The sequence below is a fragment of the Ziziphus jujuba genome, chromosome 4 (genome assembly GCF_031755915.1).
Source record: "Ziziphus jujuba cultivar Dongzao chromosome 4, ASM3175591v1".
Taxonomy (NCBI): domain Eukaryota; kingdom Viridiplantae; phylum Streptophyta; class Magnoliopsida; order Rosales; family Rhamnaceae; genus Ziziphus; species Ziziphus jujuba.
The window spans coordinates 10,910,225-10,929,794 of NC_083382.1; the positions used below are offsets into that span (position 1 = coordinate 10,910,225).

Below are 19,570 nucleotides of genomic sequence, written 5' to 3' on the forward strand. Positions count from 1 at the left end.
CTTTCTGGTTTAACCACTTTTAGAAGAAAAGCTTCCAAGTTAATATGACATGACATCCATTATATGGGGTGAAAACTAAATCATCAAAAAAAAAAAAAGAGGACATAGGAATTTAACATCCACTATCTTAACCAAATAGCCATTTTAAAATAGCTACGCACTAGTTAGAAGTGATTTATCTAGTGTCTGACATAAAAACTTGAAAACACTTTTTTAAGTAGAGAAATCACCAATTTAATGATATTTTGGAAGAAGCATCAATATGTGAATTTTCACATCCCGGATGAAAAGCATTTTTTAAGAAATCAATGTCAAATGATTATTCTTTTCAAGAATAACTAGAAATAATGAAACTTTGAATCAGGACACTTCCCCAACAATCGCTGAGATTTTGTGGGTTGATATTTTTATCATAACCAGGTATCTTATCCCATTTTAACAGCTTATAGCTGATTATTACTGTTCTAGACTGAGAAATATGTCGCAGCTTAACGGATTTTGCACAAATGAAGAAAATGAAAAGAAATTGATGGCAAATTAAAATAGATCATATAGAGCTTTAACCATTTATAGCTTAAAGAATTTAATTTTGACAATAATTATAATAGAAATTAAACATTATAAAGCCTTAAAAAGAAAGGGGAAAAAAAAAAAAAAAAAAAGGGAAATTTTCTATGCATTAGCGACAAAGCAACATAAAAGCCCACCTAAAAACTTCAATAATATAGGTGGTCCACGTCAGAATCCATACATTAATCATCATCAGAACTACTATCTTCTGACACTTTTCCCAGTTCATCAGCTACAATTGTATCCTGTAGAAATTTTACAAACAAAATATTACTCGAAAAACATAGTACTTACCAACATGTGTCATGTATCACCAGAATAGACAACACCAACACCAAAAAAAAGAAATAAATTTTTTTTTTTCAAAAAAAAAGTTCACTTACTGGCTTCTTGTCCCAGTCCTTCAACTTAGAACTTGTTAGCATGTAATTATCGCATAATGGACCCCAAGCAGGCCCTTCACCCTCCACATGACCTGAAGATGTCTGACCCTGAATGTAACGGAACAATCAAGTCATGCTCAAATGTGAAAACCGTATAATACCAACCAAAAAAGAGATTAAAGTTGTGGATTGTCTCCTTATAATGCACTATCAGCATAATTTTATAAACAACCATGAGGTAAAATATGATTAGAATGACATATATTTTCTTCCAGATGATTCTGCAACGACCTATATAGTGTTTGCATCTTAAAATATAATAACTGCTAGATCTTCCCCCCTCCCTGACCACACCCTAAAGAACAAAAACTATGATATATGGCAGAATGTTAGAAGTTAAATACAAAATGAAATGCAGCCAACCTTTGCAGCAGTAACATCTGCTAATGCTGGTGTCTTGCCTAATTCTGAAAAGAAGGCTTCTTTCCTCCGCTTCTTTATCACTGGTTAACATTTAGACAACAATGACTAGGTTAAACATAAAGGCCAAGATATATAAATAAAGAAAAGACATAATTAAACATAGGAGAACAGGACCGAGCTTTCAAATGCGCTGCCAAAAGAAAATTGGACTTGTCAAGTTCGCACTACGACCAGCATCAAAATCAATGGCAATAAGAAAAACATGCTCATGTAAAAGAATATCATGACTAGTTTACATATTAGTTTCAACAACATAATTATTAAAAAAATAATAATAAAAATAAAAATTTACAAATAAAAATAAAAATTAATATATAAAAATCATGACTAGCTTGCTTTGAACTTAATTTCAGAAAGACATAAAATCATCAGCTCAATTTCAAAAAAGAAACAGAAAAGAGAAAAAATTTAGAATGCTCCATTGAGAAGGGGTTATAGGGAAGATATATTTTTGCTTAAATTACAAGTACAGAAATACAACACCACCCAAGGCCATTGAGAAGGGGTTATAGGGAAGATATATTTTTGCTTAAATTGGACTTGTCAAGTTCGCACTACGACCAGCATCAAAATCAATGGCAATAAGAAAAACATTATTATGTAAAAGAATATCATGACTAGTTTACATATTAGTTTCAACAACATAATTATTAAAAAAATAATAATAATAAAAAATTACAAATAAAAATAAAAATTAATATATAAAAATCATGACTAGCTTGCTTTGAACTTAATTTCAGAAAGAAATAAAATCATCAGCTCAATTTCAAAAAAGGAACAGAAAAGAGAAAAAATTTAGAATGCTCCATTGAGAAGGGGTTATAGGGAAGATATATTTTTGCTTAAATTACAAGTACAGAAATACAACACCACCCAAGGCCATTGAGAAGGGGTTATAGGGAAGATATATTTTTGCTTAAATTACAAGTACAGAAATACAACACCACCCAAGGCAACTTGTTTTACATGTAGTATCGAGATAATGAGTCTGACTAAAAGGCTAGATGAAATGCAGTAATGGTTGAGAAACTACTAAAATCATTTTATGGTTCAGAGTTGCTATCACTAGAGGCATTCAACTAGTCATGTTAGGACAACAGACAAATGTTTCTTTCTCCACAAACTATTAAACCAACATACATATGCCCAACTTGATATCTGACACCCAACTATGTATGTAATGGAAGAATAAGGGGCCTTCAATATGTAACTACAGTGATTTATTAGCATACCTTTTGCATCTTTAGTTCTCGAAGGGTTCAATCCTTTCTGAGCATTTTGTGCCTTGTTGACCTGCATATAAGACGCAAACAACAGAAGTTTGCGTGTTAAAATGTGATGGAAATATAAGTACTCAAACGGAAAAAAATTAAATATAAATAAAGGAATCAAATGTGATTAAATCTTCAGTAACTAACTTACAGCATTGAACAATTTGACCACTGAAAGTCCACCAATGCACAGGTAAAAAGCAAGCCAGCTTAGTAAAAGCATCAACGTGTTTAGTCTGAAAAAACATATTCTTTTATCACAAATATATGAACAAAGAAAACCAGAATCCATTACCTCCTTTTGTAGCAACTCCTAGAAGAAACTTTTCATGTGAGTCCAAATAATTCAGGGGTTTCACATGCCCCTTTTCTGCCACCTATCACATTAAAAAGCATAATACATTCTTATAAACAAAAAGGAACAATAGAAGTACACGATTACAGATAGTTTCGACCAAAAATATATACAAATTTCAAATTTGAAAAAATAAAAGAAACCAGACATAATATACTATAATATTTGACTTACCAAGTGTTTTTCCTTCTTAGCCTCGCGGTTGACCTTCCGTTCAGTCTCTTCTTCAGCAAGCTTTTCAGCAACAAGCTTCTTATGTGCTGATAAAACCGGTCCCTGCAAATTTCTCTCAAAACTTTAACACAACCCCATTGTTGCAAATTCAAACCAAGAACAAATTCGCATAACATTAAACCCAGCGAGCTCACCAAAGCATCATCTTGAACACTCTTCTTAATAATACTCTTAAAGGCCATTCTAAACGCTCTGCAACCCTCAGTGAATTTCATGATTCCAGGCTGGACAGTATCATCTTCCTCATTCTCCGAATCCCCATCATCCGCATTCAAATCCTGCCTTCCCTGATCATCGCCATCTTCCCCTGCTTCTTCTTCTTCAGAAGAAAAATGCCCACCATTTGCTTCCTCATCGTCGCTCTTGGGTTCGTGCTCATCTTCATCCCCAGTTTCATCATCTGAATTGTACTCTCTAGCCCTCTTGCGAAACAGTTTCTTCATTTTCTTGTCTATTTTCTTGGGCTTAAAGTTTCCAGCTTCCTCAGGCAACCTGAATGTCTTCCTTGGTTTTTTCTTACCCTTAGAGCTTTTCTTATTCCCTATCCTCCTCTTGTTTGGACCTTTTTCTGGTTCTGACAAATGGGTTTCTTCGGCCATGGCGGTCTGACCCCAAAAGTCGCCGACTTTTTCAATGAAACTCCGAATTTTTTGCCGCTCGGAATCGGCTATTCAGAAATTGGATTTTCGTTCAACTGCCAAAAGAAACTATTTTTTTTTAGTGCGAACGCGAAGCGAGCAGGTCATCAATTTTAGGGTTCGGATTTACGACGTTGAGACGAAGCTCATGACAGTGTAGGGAAAGAGATTTCGCTTGCCCTTTTTACTCTTCTGAGGATGATACAGCAAATAGGGTTTACCAAAACCCTTTTTTCCTTCTTTTATTTTTATATTTTTGGGTAAAATTTTTTAATTAACTTTCTATTTGTGATTTTTGGGCCCATCCATTACAATATCAGCAACTTTTACATGCTTTTTTTGGGCCTTTCGTTTTTTTTTTTTTTTTTTTTTTTTTTTTTTTTTTTTTTTGCAAAAATATATTTGTATATTGGAAATAGCCCTTTCATATTTTTTTCTTTCACTTTAAAGCACATATGTTTGTTAAACTTTTAGTCGACTCATATATTTTACTCAAAATGACATTTTTATTTTTATTTTTTTTTCTTATTCGCATATATGAATAAACACATTAACAACTAATAGTAATAAAAATTTATATATTAGTGGAGTATAAGAAAAATTATTATTATTCTTTGGAAATAAATATAAAAAAACAATAAATGCTTCGTTTATATATATATATATCATGGAAAATGATAAAAGTACCAATTTAAGTCATGTTAATCTTATTAATATTTTTTTAAAATAATCTTATTAATAGTTGAATAACTACTAAAGGTCTAAAGTGAAAAAAAAAAGAATCAAATGTGAAGGGTAAAGGGAAACAAAAATAAAAATGAAATGTAAAAGGGTTATAATGAGATTTTCAAAATATAAATGTAATTATGTAAAAGTATAAAGACAAAGGTTACAATGAAATTTTCCTTAATCGATATATTTTATAAAACTATAAGAAATTAATACTTTTTAAAAATACAAATTAAAAAAGTTTCGTTAGAGTACTTGTAGGATAAAATGAGATTATTTCAAACTATGTTAAAATATACTTATATATATATATATATATATATTAAGCTGAGATTATTTCAACTTTGTTTTTATATATATATATATATTTAAAACTCTCTATATAATTTTATTTTTGCTAAGATTCCTTTTCTTTTTTTTTTTTCTCTGAAATAAAAACTATAGATGAGCTTTTTAAAAAAAATTTGGAGTCATGAGATGGGCCTAAGGGAGCTAGTATGGTGAGTTTAGAGGCTCGGCCTGGGGCTTTCATGACAGGCCGGTATTTGTTAGGAATGTAATTATTGGGCCTGCAACGGATCAATTTGGGCTTAGACTAATGAGAATACTTTGGTAGTTTTTGTGTGTTTTTATTTATTTATTAATTATTAATTATTATTATTATTTTTAGAATAAATAAGGTTAACAGACTTAGAGCATTTGGAATGATTTTGAATTGTGATTTGTATGGCGTAAAAGTTAAGAGGTTCCAATATGGTATAGATGTCTATTGATGTTCACATCTATTTTCTCCTTAAAAATTATTATATTATTGATAAGAATTGTTTTAATTATGGATAAAGATTGTTTTGAATATTTTGCTAAATGACATTATTTAGTATATCTTTTGATAATAGGTTGTGCCTCTTTTTTTTTTGGTGCCACAGCAGCTTAATTGAGTTAGTAAACATATAGTAAAGAGTTGTTTTTTTTATTATTTTTAATGTGACAATAAAATTTTATTAATCCACATAGTCATTGAATGTTCTTAGTTCAGTATTAATAAAAATCAATACAGAAACCTCAAAATTCATCAATATTGTAAACATTGTTATAAAAGTTTATTTCTTATAAACAATTCAAACAATTGTTTCGGTTGATATGCTATTTCCAAAAATTATACCGAAATCTGGATGAAGCAATGAGTTGAGTAGCACCAACCTTTAATCAAAGCTAAAAGGTGTGTTTTTCTTCTATTTTATTATTTTTTTAACAAAAGTTTGTTCATTTGAAAAAATAAAATAATTCAAACAAATGCACTTATATCAAGGGACAATTTAGTGATAATGCATATAAAATTTAAATCTTTCATTTTTAATATAAAAATAATAATAATAAACAATTCCAATTCCAATGATGTGTATATATATATATATATATATTCAAAATGCTCGCATAGTGTCAATCTAATTGCTTAAGTAGTCATTTGCATTGTATCAATCTAATTGCTTAAGAAATCATCTGCATTGCATCAATCTAATTGCTCAATTAGTCATCTGCATTGTATCAATCTAATTGCTTTTAAGTAGTTATCTGTGTAGATCACTAATGCAATATTGAATTTTAATTTTTAAGATAATTTTAGGAGTTAATAAAGTAAATTGTAATGGTAAAACAAGGTATCAATCGAATGCAAGCTTGACTTGATATATTTTAGTTATGATTTATATCATAGTATGAATAGACTAGATTACAAAAACATATGTATGTCGGCAAAATACCATTATTATGAACGTTGAATGGTAGGGCCTTAATTTGGAATCGAAAACCACGTGGCTTACAAAATTAAATAAAGCTTGTTCTTTAAAAGAAAAAAAAAACAAAAAATGTAACATAATTACAATTTGGATTACCGACTAACAACTCTTATCCATTCTCATGCAATTGATTCTTCGACGCAATCTTATATATTTTCACAAATTTGACATCCAAAATAATAAATTATTATTTATTTCATTCACGAAACATCAATGAAATTCATGTAAAAAGTGTGACCAAAATCAGCATAGTTAATGTCGAAAACAATGAAATTCTTTGTCTTTTTCCTCTTTCTTTTTTTTTTTTTTTGTTTTTGTTTTTTAGCAAAGAAATGTAGAAGACTAGGAAGTCGGGTATTGAATTATGTTGGAACATTTGTTTACCAAGTATTATCATGATATTCTTCATATAATTAATAATTAAAAAGAGTTTCTTGCTAGTCAATAGATGTTACTAATTATTCTCCATGAATATATATAAATATATATATATATTTTTTTTGCTTACTATGTTAAGCCGCCACCACCACCAACAACAATAATAATAAAGTTAATAAATTATTATATATATATATATACATATACATATATTTGTTTAAGAAAAAATAAAAATAGAAGGATAATAGAAGAATCGGTAAAATGTGCAGAGGTTGGGCCGCACATGAAAAAGACAACACGGGAAGAGCGGGTTGATCATTTTTGATGGACCAAAAGAGGTATTGACACGTTTCAGGGGAGACATGGAAGAGCACGTGATTTTCAGCAACATGCCATAATGGATGGGCTTTTTCCAATTCAACGAACCTGGGCCGCCTGCTTAATTTCTGGCCCACCCGACATATTATATATATATATATATATATAATGTTTTCTTATTTAAAAATATATATATGTATATAACAAAATTTATCTCTTCGTCTGCCAAAACTGTTGAGACTTGAAAGTGACACCGCGGATCCCCTCGTCTTCTTTTTCCCCATAAAAACTACAAACGAGATGTCGATGAATTAATTTTTGAATAATAATAATAATAATAATAATAATAATACCTTCAAATAAATAATTAATTTGTTTTTCATGTAGGGTTGATGGATCCAAGTGTTTACGTTTAATCAGGTTTAAATCCATTTTCGGGTACCAAATACATGTACATATATAACATGTTGCTCTGTTTGAAAATGAATTTTAAACCTAATAATATAAAATAATTCAAAAATGAAAAAAAAAAAGAATTTAATTTTACCTTATAGGTGGTGTCAGTGCGGATATTTGGCATGTTCTTTTGTATTATAAGTATAAACGACATGTCAATAAAAAAATCCATACTTGGTTTTTGACACATGTTGGATCCAAGAACTGTTTGTGTTTTCGTCACGCTTGAATCCATTTTCCGTTACTATTCACATGTTACACACTCCATGTGCATGTGGATTTATTTGTATTGTTGGTATGCAAAATTAATTAGAAAATATAAAAAGAAAAAAAAAGAAAAAAAGATAAGACCGTTTCAAAATTTGATTTTTTTGCTTGAATTCTGTTTAAAAAAAAAACTTGTAAAAATAGCCACCGGCATGCCGGATCCAAGGCATGTTCCTTTGTATTGAATTATAACCGACATGTCTAACAAAATTAATGTGTCAAAAAAAAAATAAAAAAGAAAATAATAATAATAATACGTGTAGTTTTTGTTTTGGATGCATGTTGGATCCAAGTGTTTGTGTTTTGTCATATTTGTATCCATCATTTTCCGGTACAATTCAAATGTTATACTTCATGTGTGCTTGTCGATGTCCATTTCTGTATCATACAATGAACATCATGCTTGTATTTATTTGGATGCAAAATTAATTAAAAATGAAAAAAAAATAGGGAGATAAGATTTTTCAAACTTACCTTTTTGGAAGATCATGTGCAAGAAGTGATAAAGATGCTTTAGCAAAGGTTTTACGAATCAATATTTTTGTGGACTGTAATAATCAAGTAGCTAGTAAATGGAAAGACTAGGTGGATTAATTTAAATAGATGGGAGGGAATAAGGGGAAAGAGAAATTCAAAGTCTAAGTTTGGTATGTTTCTCATGGGAATTGTGAAAAAGTTTTTTAGTGGGTAGACTTCGAATTCCAATTACTTTGATTATATTATCTTTGGTTTTGGGAACTAATTAATTAATTAGTACTCATACAAGTTGCTATCCTGCTAGAGATTTCCTAAAGAAGCATCCTGAAATGTAAGGTCTAGGAATATAAATAATACTTAATTCATAAGTCAGTGTGTTTTAGCCCATCAAACATTTTATTTATACTAAAAGAAATAATTAGAAGAAAGATATAACTGGCATATGTTTTGGGGATCAATCATAATGGCTTTGGTAGCTTTTTCAAAGAAGATTTGACAAACACAGAGTTTTTTGGGGATTAAAAAAAAAAAAATCAATGTTAGGAGTGGTGTGTTTTTTTTTTAGTAATAATAATATAATATTAGGAGTGGTATTGAGACAGCTTATTAATTAGATATAAGTTCATTTAATAAGAGGTCTTTATTGCTAAAAACAATAAGAGGGTCTTTGTCACTAACTTATTTAGCAATTTTGCATAACATTCCCAATCATTCCAAAAGTCATACCAATCCAACTATATTTAAGCATGCATTTACCATTTAATTAATACTACTTTAATATTTCTTAGCCAAAAAAAAGAAAAAAAAAATCTGCTTTGTTTCCAGGCACACGGGTGTATTAGAGAAAAAAAGAAAAAAAGAAAAAAAAAAAACACAAGATACAATTGTTGTATGTAACAAACAATTTATAATTTATAATTGAATATTTAATAAATATATATTTTTTATTATAACGTCCAAATATTTTATTTTGATATTGCAATTTATGTTGAATGTGATTGACCATTGTTTAAATGATATAGTATAAGTGTTGTATGTAAATCTTTGAATTAATTATATTTTGATATCTTTAATTTAAAGGATTTTATAATTTGAATTTTTAATTTTCAAAAATAGTGATTTGAGCCTTCATTTTTTTAAATTTATTACAGATAAAATCAATTTCAATTTTAATCAAACAAATTAGTAGCAATTATATTTTTATTTTCTCATTCATCAACATACTAATTTTTTTTTTTCCTTACAGGCTTTGTAATGAGTTTCTGAAAAAAACCATTATCAATTTCCTGGGCAAAATTGAAAATTGAGCCAATATGTAAAAAAATATAAAAATTATGGATTTGAATCATAAAATTGATACCAAAGTGTAATTAATTATAAAAAATTTCTTCTAGAAACGGCCTTCTAGTTCTAAGTGAAGGGTTTTATCATATAGGGTACATGCCTCTAGCTCCTTCAAGGTGGGAAAAAGAAAATAATTACTGCCCTAAATTCTTGGATATTTTTTAAGCTATTTCCTTGGATATCTTTTGCACTTTTTGGTTCAAGTTTGCATGTCAAAAGTGCCATTATTGCCCCTAAATTCTCCAATGCTGTTTCTATTTCAAACCTTAACATTGCTTTGAATTTTTTTTTATGAACAAAAAAATGGTCTCGTGACAGATATTTGGGTTAGCATACCATTAGTTCGTCTTTTGTTAATTCATTTTTTGGTAAACTTTTGTGGGATTACAGGCTAATAAAGCTTATCAATGATCGAACTAGCAATTTCGGACCCACAAGGTGACTAATAGTCAGGTATTCTTCCACTCCCTACACCACCTTATGTGTCATTGGCCTTGAATTGCAAAAACCTCGCGTGTCATTGGCCTTGGATTTCAAAGCTATTGAGGTGATTGATTCACAAACTTTTTAAGAGTGGAATCTACACGGGATCATTTTGAATAATATTGATTATTTTTTTCCCTTAAAAATCAACCTGTGAAAGAAGACTGTTTTGTAAGAAAATGTAATTGGGTATTTATTAAAGAATTATAAGATATAAATATGCACATAAAAATAATGTAAATTTTACTACAGTTACACGAATTGGCTTATATAGAAGCTTGGATTGATTCAGTCATTTTTTCAGTCTGAATTAAAGGATCATGTTATTTAATTATTAGGAAAATTTAATTATGCATGCAAACGAAAAGTTTCTATTTTAATATAATTAAAAAATAAAAATAAAAACAGGGGCTAAGTTTGCTACGCAAATTTAAGAGTCAATCTTGGGAATATCCACTTGAAATGTTGTATAGTTCCCTCTGAGTCCTTGTGAAAAAAAGAACATCAAGTTCAACTTCACCTGTTTAGGGAGTTGAACTCAATTAGTCACGACGGGAAGGAGAGAAATATTATAAATGTAAAGAATATATTATTGCAAATGACTAAAAGAAACTGCAACTTCACCCAATATAATAATTGAATTCAGGTATTCTAGGTGAAGAAAAATCAGATGAGAAAGATAGAAAAAGCTCCTTAGGACATATATCATTCCTCATGATATTTGCTCTCATCAAGTTTTTTCTATCAGCATCAAAGACAAGTGAAAAGTGAACAAATGAAAGATAACTTATAAAATTGAAATATAAAATTTAAATTGTAATTTGGAAGTCTTCATTTTTAGGCCTTGTTAGGCAACAAAAGACAAAATTAGTCCTCAATCGAGTGCCCAAATCCCTAATTATAATTAGATATATGTGTTGGTGATGTGCTATATTTGGTAAATCTATTCAAACAGGCAAGTGTTTCTTTCATATATTCACCAAGAAAATAAATGTTTCTTTCATATAAGCTAAATGTAGTTTACAAGATCCATTAGATTACTATAAATAACAACGATAATAATAAAATTATTAAAATTTTAATGTATTAAATTTTAAATGTCAAATGATATGATCTAATTTTATTTATAAAAATTAAACAAAATAAAAAATGGCTAATGAGACGAAACAAATACAAATATAATAACGACATCGAAATTAGTATCCAAAATCTAGTAAAATAAATTTAATATCTATAGCATTATTCAAGTATATATTAAACTTAGTAATATGCCAAATAATGAATTCTTTTTTCTGTTGTGAACGTTATATTGTGAATACTATCTATATGAAAAGTGTTTGAGGTTCATATATAGCATGAAGACAAAAAGCTTTCATGAGGAGGATAAAAGACTTTAGTAAGTGGCCAATGCGTACAATATCTATTAATGTATATTATGGTCTTTTCCTCTTTGGTCCTTCTAGAATGGTGTACACACTAACCCCACTTCAAAACCTTTCCAATTGATAATTTTTGGGTCCTGCAGAAAATGAGCTCTAATATAGCTGCATACCAATTCAAAAATGTATGAAAATCTATTTCTCTAACTACATTAAGAAATATTTATCTCCATCTTTTCTCTCTATATATACAACTACTAATTTTCTTATTCTTCTTTTTTTTTTTAAAAAAAAAATAATAATAATAATAAAAACCTTCAAAACTATCTCATATTTTATTGTGGAAAACATACCAAACATGCTGCTATGATAGTTGGACAACTAATAAATTTTAATATTTGTTACATTATTATGTTCTTCAACATTAGCAGTTAATTTACATGAAATAAAAAATATATAATATATATTGATAGATTATCTTTTTCATAAATTGAATAAAAGAATTTCACCATCAAATTTTGAATTTAAAATCTAAAAATTATTAACAAATGTTCAACTATTTCAAAAGGACATTTATTGGATTAAAAGCAAGAAAAAAACAAAGAATCTAAAAGATGTGGAAGTCCAAGGAAGGAGAAGTTTTCATCCAAAGTGATGGAGACAAGACTTGTATGTGTATTATTTGTTACATTAAGTCACAACATTATCACATTTTTGAAAAAAATAAAAATAAAAAACACTTTGCTTAGCCTTTTTTTTGCCACTTGGACTAGAGTTTTGATCATTGAAGGTGGTCTGCAGGTCCACTTCAGACTGTACAACCATATCATTTTGCCAACTCCCCCTTCAGATCATGACACGTAGATAATTCCCGGATTATGATTACATTGGAGCATTTATGGTTCTTAGGTCCATAGCAATATTGGCTTTGTTGGGACATGTTTTTGGTATACGTGGACATATTCATATACACATATATCTTACATGTTCACAAGATTTGTAAAATAATTTTTTAAATAATAAATAAAATTATGAGATATATATAAATGATGCGACAATAAACCTAGAATAAATGACACGTGTATATTTGTTTGTCCAAGAAAGATATGTCATGGGGGATATAATACCTTGGGCAAACAGGGTCGTATATATCAATGTCATTTAATTTGCTCTTGTTGGCAGCTAAGAGATTATTTATTTCTTTGTTTAAACTGAGAAAGATGTTAAAATTCTGTTTCCATATTCTTGTAATTGACTATTACATGAATTTTAAACCAAAAAAAAAAAAGAAAAAAAGAATAATAAATAGATTAGACCAAGACCACCCCAACACCCACCCCCCCAAAGGCAGAGAGCCTCCAAGATATTGATGGATACCTAAACTTTACATTAATTTAAAATTGACTATAAGACTAAGTTAGATATAATATATATATATATATATACACACCACAAGAAACACTACCCAATAGGGGGAAAAAAAAGTGTTTTACGCGGAATACTAATCAAGTTAATTTAATACATTCAGTAAAATTACCAAAGGAGGAGAGCTCTTTTTTTCAGGTGAAATTTTTGTAAATTATGTATTTATTATTTTATAATATATTAGGAAATCAGAATTTTCTCGTCGAGGGGTACAGTTACAGTAGATCTGTATTGTAACGTAAACTCAAGTTTAAGAACAACAAATAATATTTATATATTAAAAATAAATTTAATATATACCGTTGAATCTATTTTTTTTATTGTAATAATTAATTTTTAAATAAGTAATAATTTAATATGGTATAAAAAAAAAATAACCAAAATGTCTAGTATTCAACTATTGATATTCTCATTTGAATTTGTATTTGTATTGAATTATTGATTGGGTTAAATTGAATTGTTATTTGCTTAAGGACGGAAATCATTGAAAGCAAAATCGATTCAACAGGGTTAGGCAATTAGACTCTTTCATTTTCTTACCATTTCAAGTCTGTATTTAGTATATATATATCATCATTCAAACAAAATGCGAAATCTCAACATTAATTTAAAGTAGGCCATGAAGGAATTTCCTTGATTTAACTGATCCAAGGCGAAATGAAATAGATTCATTTGAAAGAGTGTAAGAGTTTATCTGTTGCCTTTGCTATAAGGAAATTTTCATGTTTTAGATATTCTTATTAAGATTGATTTATCAATTTTTACTGTCAACAAATATAGCTTAAGGCTCAATATCTTTCCTCTATGTTAAAGGGCTCAAGCATAAAAAAAAAAGAAAAAGAAGGGCATATTGAAAATAAATTATATATATATATTGTTGGTATGTATTGTTGGCTACACTTCCCACATCAAAACATTAAATTAGACAACGAAAGCTCACCAATTTTCTATGGACATTGATGGACCATTAGTTCAATAATTTGAGTCATACCAAAGATATCTATGTACACGACTAAAGACGAAAACAATTTAATTGGGTCATATAGTTTAATAAATAATATTTGTATTCTTTTTTATCCATAAATATTTCAATAAAAAAAGTTTATCAAAATAAAAAAAAAAAAACCTTTTTCATGCAAAAATAAAAATATCTACGTGCACAAAAGAAAATATGGAGGAGAAAGGACAATGAACAAGCAATATTTCCATGTGTATGTCCCTTTAAACGTCACTTTTGCTCTAATTTCCACAAGTATTATGATACGTGGCGAAATTATAAAATTATGAAAAAAAAATTCATTAAAAAAAAAAAAGAAATTATGGAGTTTAGGAGGACTTGAAAAAAAAAAAAAGAAAAAAAAAAGGTGATAATAAAAGGAAGAGTAAACAGAAAAAGGAGGCGATGATATAAAGTAACCATGGTTAAGAAGGTGACAAGAATCCGCAAAACACGGATGGCTAACCATGGTTTAGTAAACACTTGGTTTGGGTTAATTGTCGATAATCGGGAACAACCCGAGAGACTGGAACAAGGTCGTTGGGTTGGGCTATATATAATGCAAGTAGAGACGTTGAGAGAGATTGCCCATAGCAGCCATTATCACAACCATATATGTATAAATACCTGTACACCAACATTTATTCAAAGACGACTGACCAAATCCTATGAATCTATTCTTGAGCTTCTCTTTTTTCTGACCCACAATCTTAAAAAATTCCAAAGCTCACTTTGTGTAAGTTTCTCCCTTTTTTTTTTTTTTTTTTTTTTATATATATTTTTTGGTTGTTTTCTTCCCTTTTCTTTGTGAGTGTTTCTCACCTGGTTTAAGCAAATCTGTTTTTGGGAGATATTTTCTATGGTTTTCGTTTTGTGGGTTCTTTTTGTTCTATAAAGGTGAATCTTTTATGGGTTTTTTTTTTTTTTTTCCTTTTTTCTGGAAAATGATAAGAAGGAATGCTAGATCTTGTGGCAAGTTCTGATGCATTTCCTAGAAGTGGGTTGCGTGTTCAAAATCATGTTATTGGGAACATTTATTTTTTATCTGTTGCTCTATTTGTATCATCTTTGATATGGTTTTGATCTTCTATTTTGACTTGTTTTGGTTGTCTCGGTTGTGCTAGATCTTGATGATAGAGAAGCTATCTCAGTACCCTTCATCTCTATCTATATGCTATATTTTTATCATTTTGCTTCATTGGCTTTTGTGATTTTGCAATGTAATGATTGATAAAGTCTTATTGAAATTTTATTCGTTTTTTGGGTTTTAAATTTCCAAGCTTTCTTCACTGGTTTAACGTTGGTACAAGTGAGATGGTTTGAAGGAGATTTTGGTCTAGCTCCTTGAAGTGTAGCCTATATAGGCTAGGCTGTTACCTAATACCTTCATAGGATATAGCTTAGCTTAACAGGGCTGGACCACCAGGCCAGTTGTCATGAGCCAAGTTTAATCAATCCCATTAACTTTGGTTGGTGTATGGAAAAGTATAAGTGTGGAATCTTTATTTTCTTTTACAAAATTTTTAGGTGCCTTTTAGATATTCGTTTGGTGTGATTTTCTTATTGCTGTCAGTTCTGTAATTCGTTTTACAATATAAAAAATATGTCCAATTGCTATCAACTTTTTACTTTGTTTTTGTTGTGAAAGTTTTCTTTCTTCCTTTAAGTTATAATCTGCTTGTTCTAATTAACTTTTCATTCTCTATTCTTGTTTATGTTGTAAATCTAATTCTACTGCATTTAATGTGTTTCAGGTCAGATAGTGTGAAGATATTGATGACATGTCATCATTACCTGGCTGAAGTGTGACTGATCAGAAATTGGCAAAAACAATTTCAAATCCTATCTCTCTGTTTCTGCTGAATCCTTCCTGATTTTATTACCTCTAAAACATTCTGTTCATAATTTTCACAAACATGGGTCTTTCAAGTCTCCCAGCTCCATCTGAAGGAGTTCTATGTATACTTTTAGTTAACACGGCACTGTCCATCTCCATAGTGAAAGGCATAGTCCGGTCTATACTTCACATAGTCGGAATCGGCCTTTCATCATCGTCTTCGTCATCATCATCATCTTCATCACATCCCTCATCAGAAGACGATTACGTGAACCACCCTTCCGAATCATACGAATTCTATTGTGGTACCCCTTGTGAGAATTACGTCGAGGAGTTTAGAAACCGAGTACCTACCATTCGGTTTGATGCTTTATGTGGCTGTGAGGAGCCTGAGAATGAATGTTCGGTTTGCCTGAATCGGTTTGAACCCGAATCAGAGATAAACCACTTGAGTTGTGGCCACGTTTTTCACAAAGTATGCTTAGAGAAGTGGTTGGACTATTGGAATGTCACTTGCCCTCTTTGCAGGACTCCATTAATGCCTGAAGAAGAGCTGTCCTGCAATTGGTAAGCTGCTTTCTAGAAGCGTGTCAAGCAAGAAAAAAACTTCCATGTACAGCGTAGTTGTATAGGTGTTTAGAACAAATGCATCGGCTGGCCATAGTTGTTATATGTACCTCTTTCATGTTTCTTGAGTTTTAAAGCCTGTTATGTCCATGGCTTCTGGAGAGGAGACCGAAAATTTTACTGATTGTATATATTTTGAGGTTTCTGAATCCTCTGATGTTTTTAAGCATCAACTTCCAGCTTTGAGTTTTTGTTGAATTTTGAGTTTGTTGAAGCATGTTTAAGTTGAAAGATAGTCCCTTTACTGTGAAAGCTGAAAACCAACAATTCTGCTGCCAAAATTAGTATAATTTTTAATTTTTTTTAATTATGCTCGTTTAATTATTGGATGGACAGCTAAATCTAAAGACGGATATGGTTTTAGTTTATGGAAAGCAGGGTCTAAAACAAAGTTGCTTTTTGTTTATTTATTTATTAAGTTTCCCTAGGCATCAGCTATTCAGAAAGAGTTATGCTTTTTGGTTTTTAGACCTTTTATAAAGTGGGGGGGATAGATATCACGTGTAGTCTTAGGATTTGTTCAATTATTTCAAAAGGAAAACGCAGAGGCAATGGTTTGAAAAGCAAAATTTATCTGGCCTTTGGAGGATCATTCTTTATTCGAGTAATCTACTAATAGAGAAAAATTTATATGTAATCTTCATATAGAAAAGAAAAAAAGAAGTAACAAAAGAGAAAACAAAAATGTAAACTTCACACACAGGTGACAAAAACAAATCAAAACATGTCCGTTACACATGGGTTCAAGATGCCGGATGGGGGAAGTTATGTTTAAGTTGACAGCCTGTATGGGATCGCATTTAAAATTAATATTTTTTGGATGAAAATATCAAATGTACAGTATACAGTAAAACTAACATTTTCATTAAAAAAATATCAAATTTGGATGATCTATATATGAACCATTATATATATATATATATATATATTTATCTGTTACACGGTGCTTTTGTCACTCTCTTACACACGGATAACAGGGTGCAACAGAGTATTACATAGGTGGCATGGTTAAAAAACATGGGTAACATGGTATCGGTTATACATGTGATACGGTGCTACTGGGTATGCATTACACAAGTGACATGATGCAATATAACAAGGTCTGCTTATGAAATTGAAACTTTCACCATCTAAAAGGTATTTAAAACTTAAAAGAGCAACCCAAAATGAAAGTAGTGTTTTCTGGTGGTCATTGCTCTCTGTAAGGGAAGAATATTAATTCATTCCTTTGGCCTTTCCCAAGAGAAAAATGGTTAAGACAATAGTATGCAATTAATCAAGATAGAAATCTATCAAGACCGGAAAAAAAAAATGAAAAAAAGGATAAAAAGTAATTGAATTAGAAATCTATTATTCCACCACTTGCAAGATTCATGGTTGAACCCAGCAGAGGATGAAAACAGAAATGTTTAGAAATTGGCAGGCCTTTTTTTTTTGTTTTTTGGGGCATAAAGGTAAAGAGAATGGTAATTGGTGATTGATTTATAAAAAATAAAAATAGTGATTGGTACAAAATTTATTACCAATACAGTTTAATTGCATTTTTTTTTTCTTTTTGCTAAGTTTTGAAAATGCTTTATTGGAAGAAAGATTGCTGGAATTGATGAACTTTGTTATCAGAAAAGGGGACATACCTAAAGCAACGAGTGGATATAATATAATGCAAAATGAACTGAATTATACACTAATAGGTCAAGTAGGTGAGGATTTACCTACTACTTGATCATTTATGTAAGTATTTTTTATGTTTTAAGCCAGACATGATGTAACTAGTACTGAATATATATATATATATATTCTCTCCATTTCGCCTGAAATGTGCCACCTCAACCTTTTAAATGGCTACAGTTATTCCATGTCATTATGGTTAACTTTGAACCAATCTCATTAGTTGTTATCGTTGCTAATTTTCTTACATGATTTATAAATATAAATAATGAATAAAATTTGACTATTCAAAGTTGAATTGCTAATTGATTATTTTTAAAGAAAAATAATCCCAAATATATTCTAGATAATATGTAACATATTTCTATGATAATTTATATTTTAATAATGTTTAGAATTAAATAATAAAATAAGTTAATCTCAAATTAACAATCCTTATCATTAGTATACAATATGTAAAACTCATCAAATGTGAACTTCTTCTTCTTCTTTTTTTTTTTTTTCTTTTTTAATAAATAATCAAATATAAGATCCACTATTTGCATCATGGTTTTAATATTGATGAAAAAATAAAGTTATCAATATTGGAAAACTTTGAAAATAAGGACGAAAAACATCTAGGAAAAATAAAGTTATAAATATAGGAAAAATGGTCATGTGATAGTCAAAAGACCAACGAAATTGAAATGGAAACTGCGATTTGGAAGACCTGGACGAGCTGGGCTCCATCTTCTCAATTGTATGCAATATTAATAGCCAATCACATTAATCTAAAATGAGAAAAATAAAATTTATTTTGCAATTCTCACATAAATATAAATATCTTTAGAACTGTGTAAAAAAATTATAATTTTTGTTGATGTTCCTCTTCCTTTCTCCTTCATAATAATATTTTAAAATGGTAACTTAAGGGGGAAAAAAAAAAAAAACAGACGGATGGAATATATATAATATAATTGAAAATTAGAATGATTTATCCTTTTGTTGTTTTATATAGTAATATATAAAAAATGTGAATATTATGACAAAAAAATGTTAAAAAAAAATAAAATAGTAAAATTTATTTATACGTAGATAAATTATTTTTATATGTGACATTTTATATTTTTAGCTATATATAATATTTTATTTTTATTCTTTTCAAAACAATATTTCAATAAAAATTACCAAACATTCTCTTTTATTTCTCAGTCATTACAAAATAAATAAATGAATCAACTTGATTATTTATAATTTATTTGGAATTTTTTTAGCAAAAAAAACTAAATTTATGTGACAAATGAGCACACCTGCGACACAAGGCGCCAAAGGCGCATCCTCTTTCTCTTCTTCATTTTCCCTTATACAAAAGCAAATTTATATATCATTTTCCATCAAAAGTTCTAAACATATAAACATAAAAAAATATTGAAAATTATTAAGTATATATAAAATTTTTCTAAAAATAACATAAAT

General features: G+C 29.3%; 2 protein-coding genes across 4 annotated transcripts; one reads left to right on the forward strand and one right to left on the reverse strand.

Moving 5' to 3' along the window:
* Positions 1 to 543: 543 nt before the first annotated feature.
* LOC107416840 (uncharacterized) lies at positions 544 to 4,153 on the reverse strand. The gene is made up of 8 exons (XM_016025387.4): positions 3,431 to 4,153; positions 3,237 to 3,338; positions 3,003 to 3,084; positions 2,859 to 2,878; positions 2,669 to 2,729; positions 1,377 to 1,456; positions 954 to 1,061; positions 544 to 815 (listed from the first exon to the last, which is right to left on the reverse strand). Exons 1-8 carry the CDS (start codon positions 3,893 to 3,895, stop codon positions 753 to 755), a joined length of 981 nt encoding a protein of 326 aa, XP_015880873.2. The 5' UTR covers positions 3,896 to 4,153; the 3' UTR covers positions 544 to 752.
* A 10,397-nt stretch (positions 4,154 to 14,550) lies between these two features.
* LOC107416845 (probable E3 ubiquitin-protein ligase XERICO) lies at positions 14,551 to 16,645 on the forward strand. Of its 3 annotated transcripts, none has more exons than XM_016025397.4 (2): positions 14,551 to 14,719; positions 15,738 to 16,645. In XM_016025397.4, exon 2 carries the CDS (start codon positions 15,900 to 15,902, stop codon positions 16,389 to 16,391), a length of 492 nt encoding a protein of 163 aa, XP_015880883.2. In that variant the 5' UTR covers positions 14,551 to 14,719; positions 15,738 to 15,899; the 3' UTR covers positions 16,392 to 16,645. The 3 variants fall into 3 exon arrangements, with proteins under 3 accessions (XP_015880883.2, XP_015880884.2, XP_048328321.1); XM_016025398.4 differs by lacking the exon at positions 14,551 to 14,719 and adding an exon at positions 14,759 to 14,880; XM_048472364.2 differs by lacking the exon at positions 14,551 to 14,719 and adding an exon at positions 14,927 to 15,133.
* The last annotated feature ends 2,925 nt before the right edge of the window (positions 16,646 to 19,570 follow it).

Bases quoted from the DNA above. Each gene is read 5' to 3' on its own strand.
- LOC107416840 (XM_016025387.4), bottom strand. From the start codon at position 3,895: ATGGCCGAAGAAACCCATTTGTCAGAACCAGAAAAAGGTCCAAACAAG. The intron at 2,879-3,002 runs GTAATGGATTCT...GTGGACTTTCAG, and splicing joins AGGAGTTGCTACAAAAGGAG to TGGTCAAATTGTTCAATGCT. The intron at 816-953 runs GTAAGTGAACTT...AAATTTCTACAG, and splicing joins AGGACTGGGACAAGAAGCCA to GATACAATTGTAGCTGATGA.
- LOC107416845 (XM_016025397.4), top strand. From the start codon at position 15,900: ATGGGTCTTTCAAGTCTCCCAGCTCCATCTGAAGGAGTTCTATGTATA.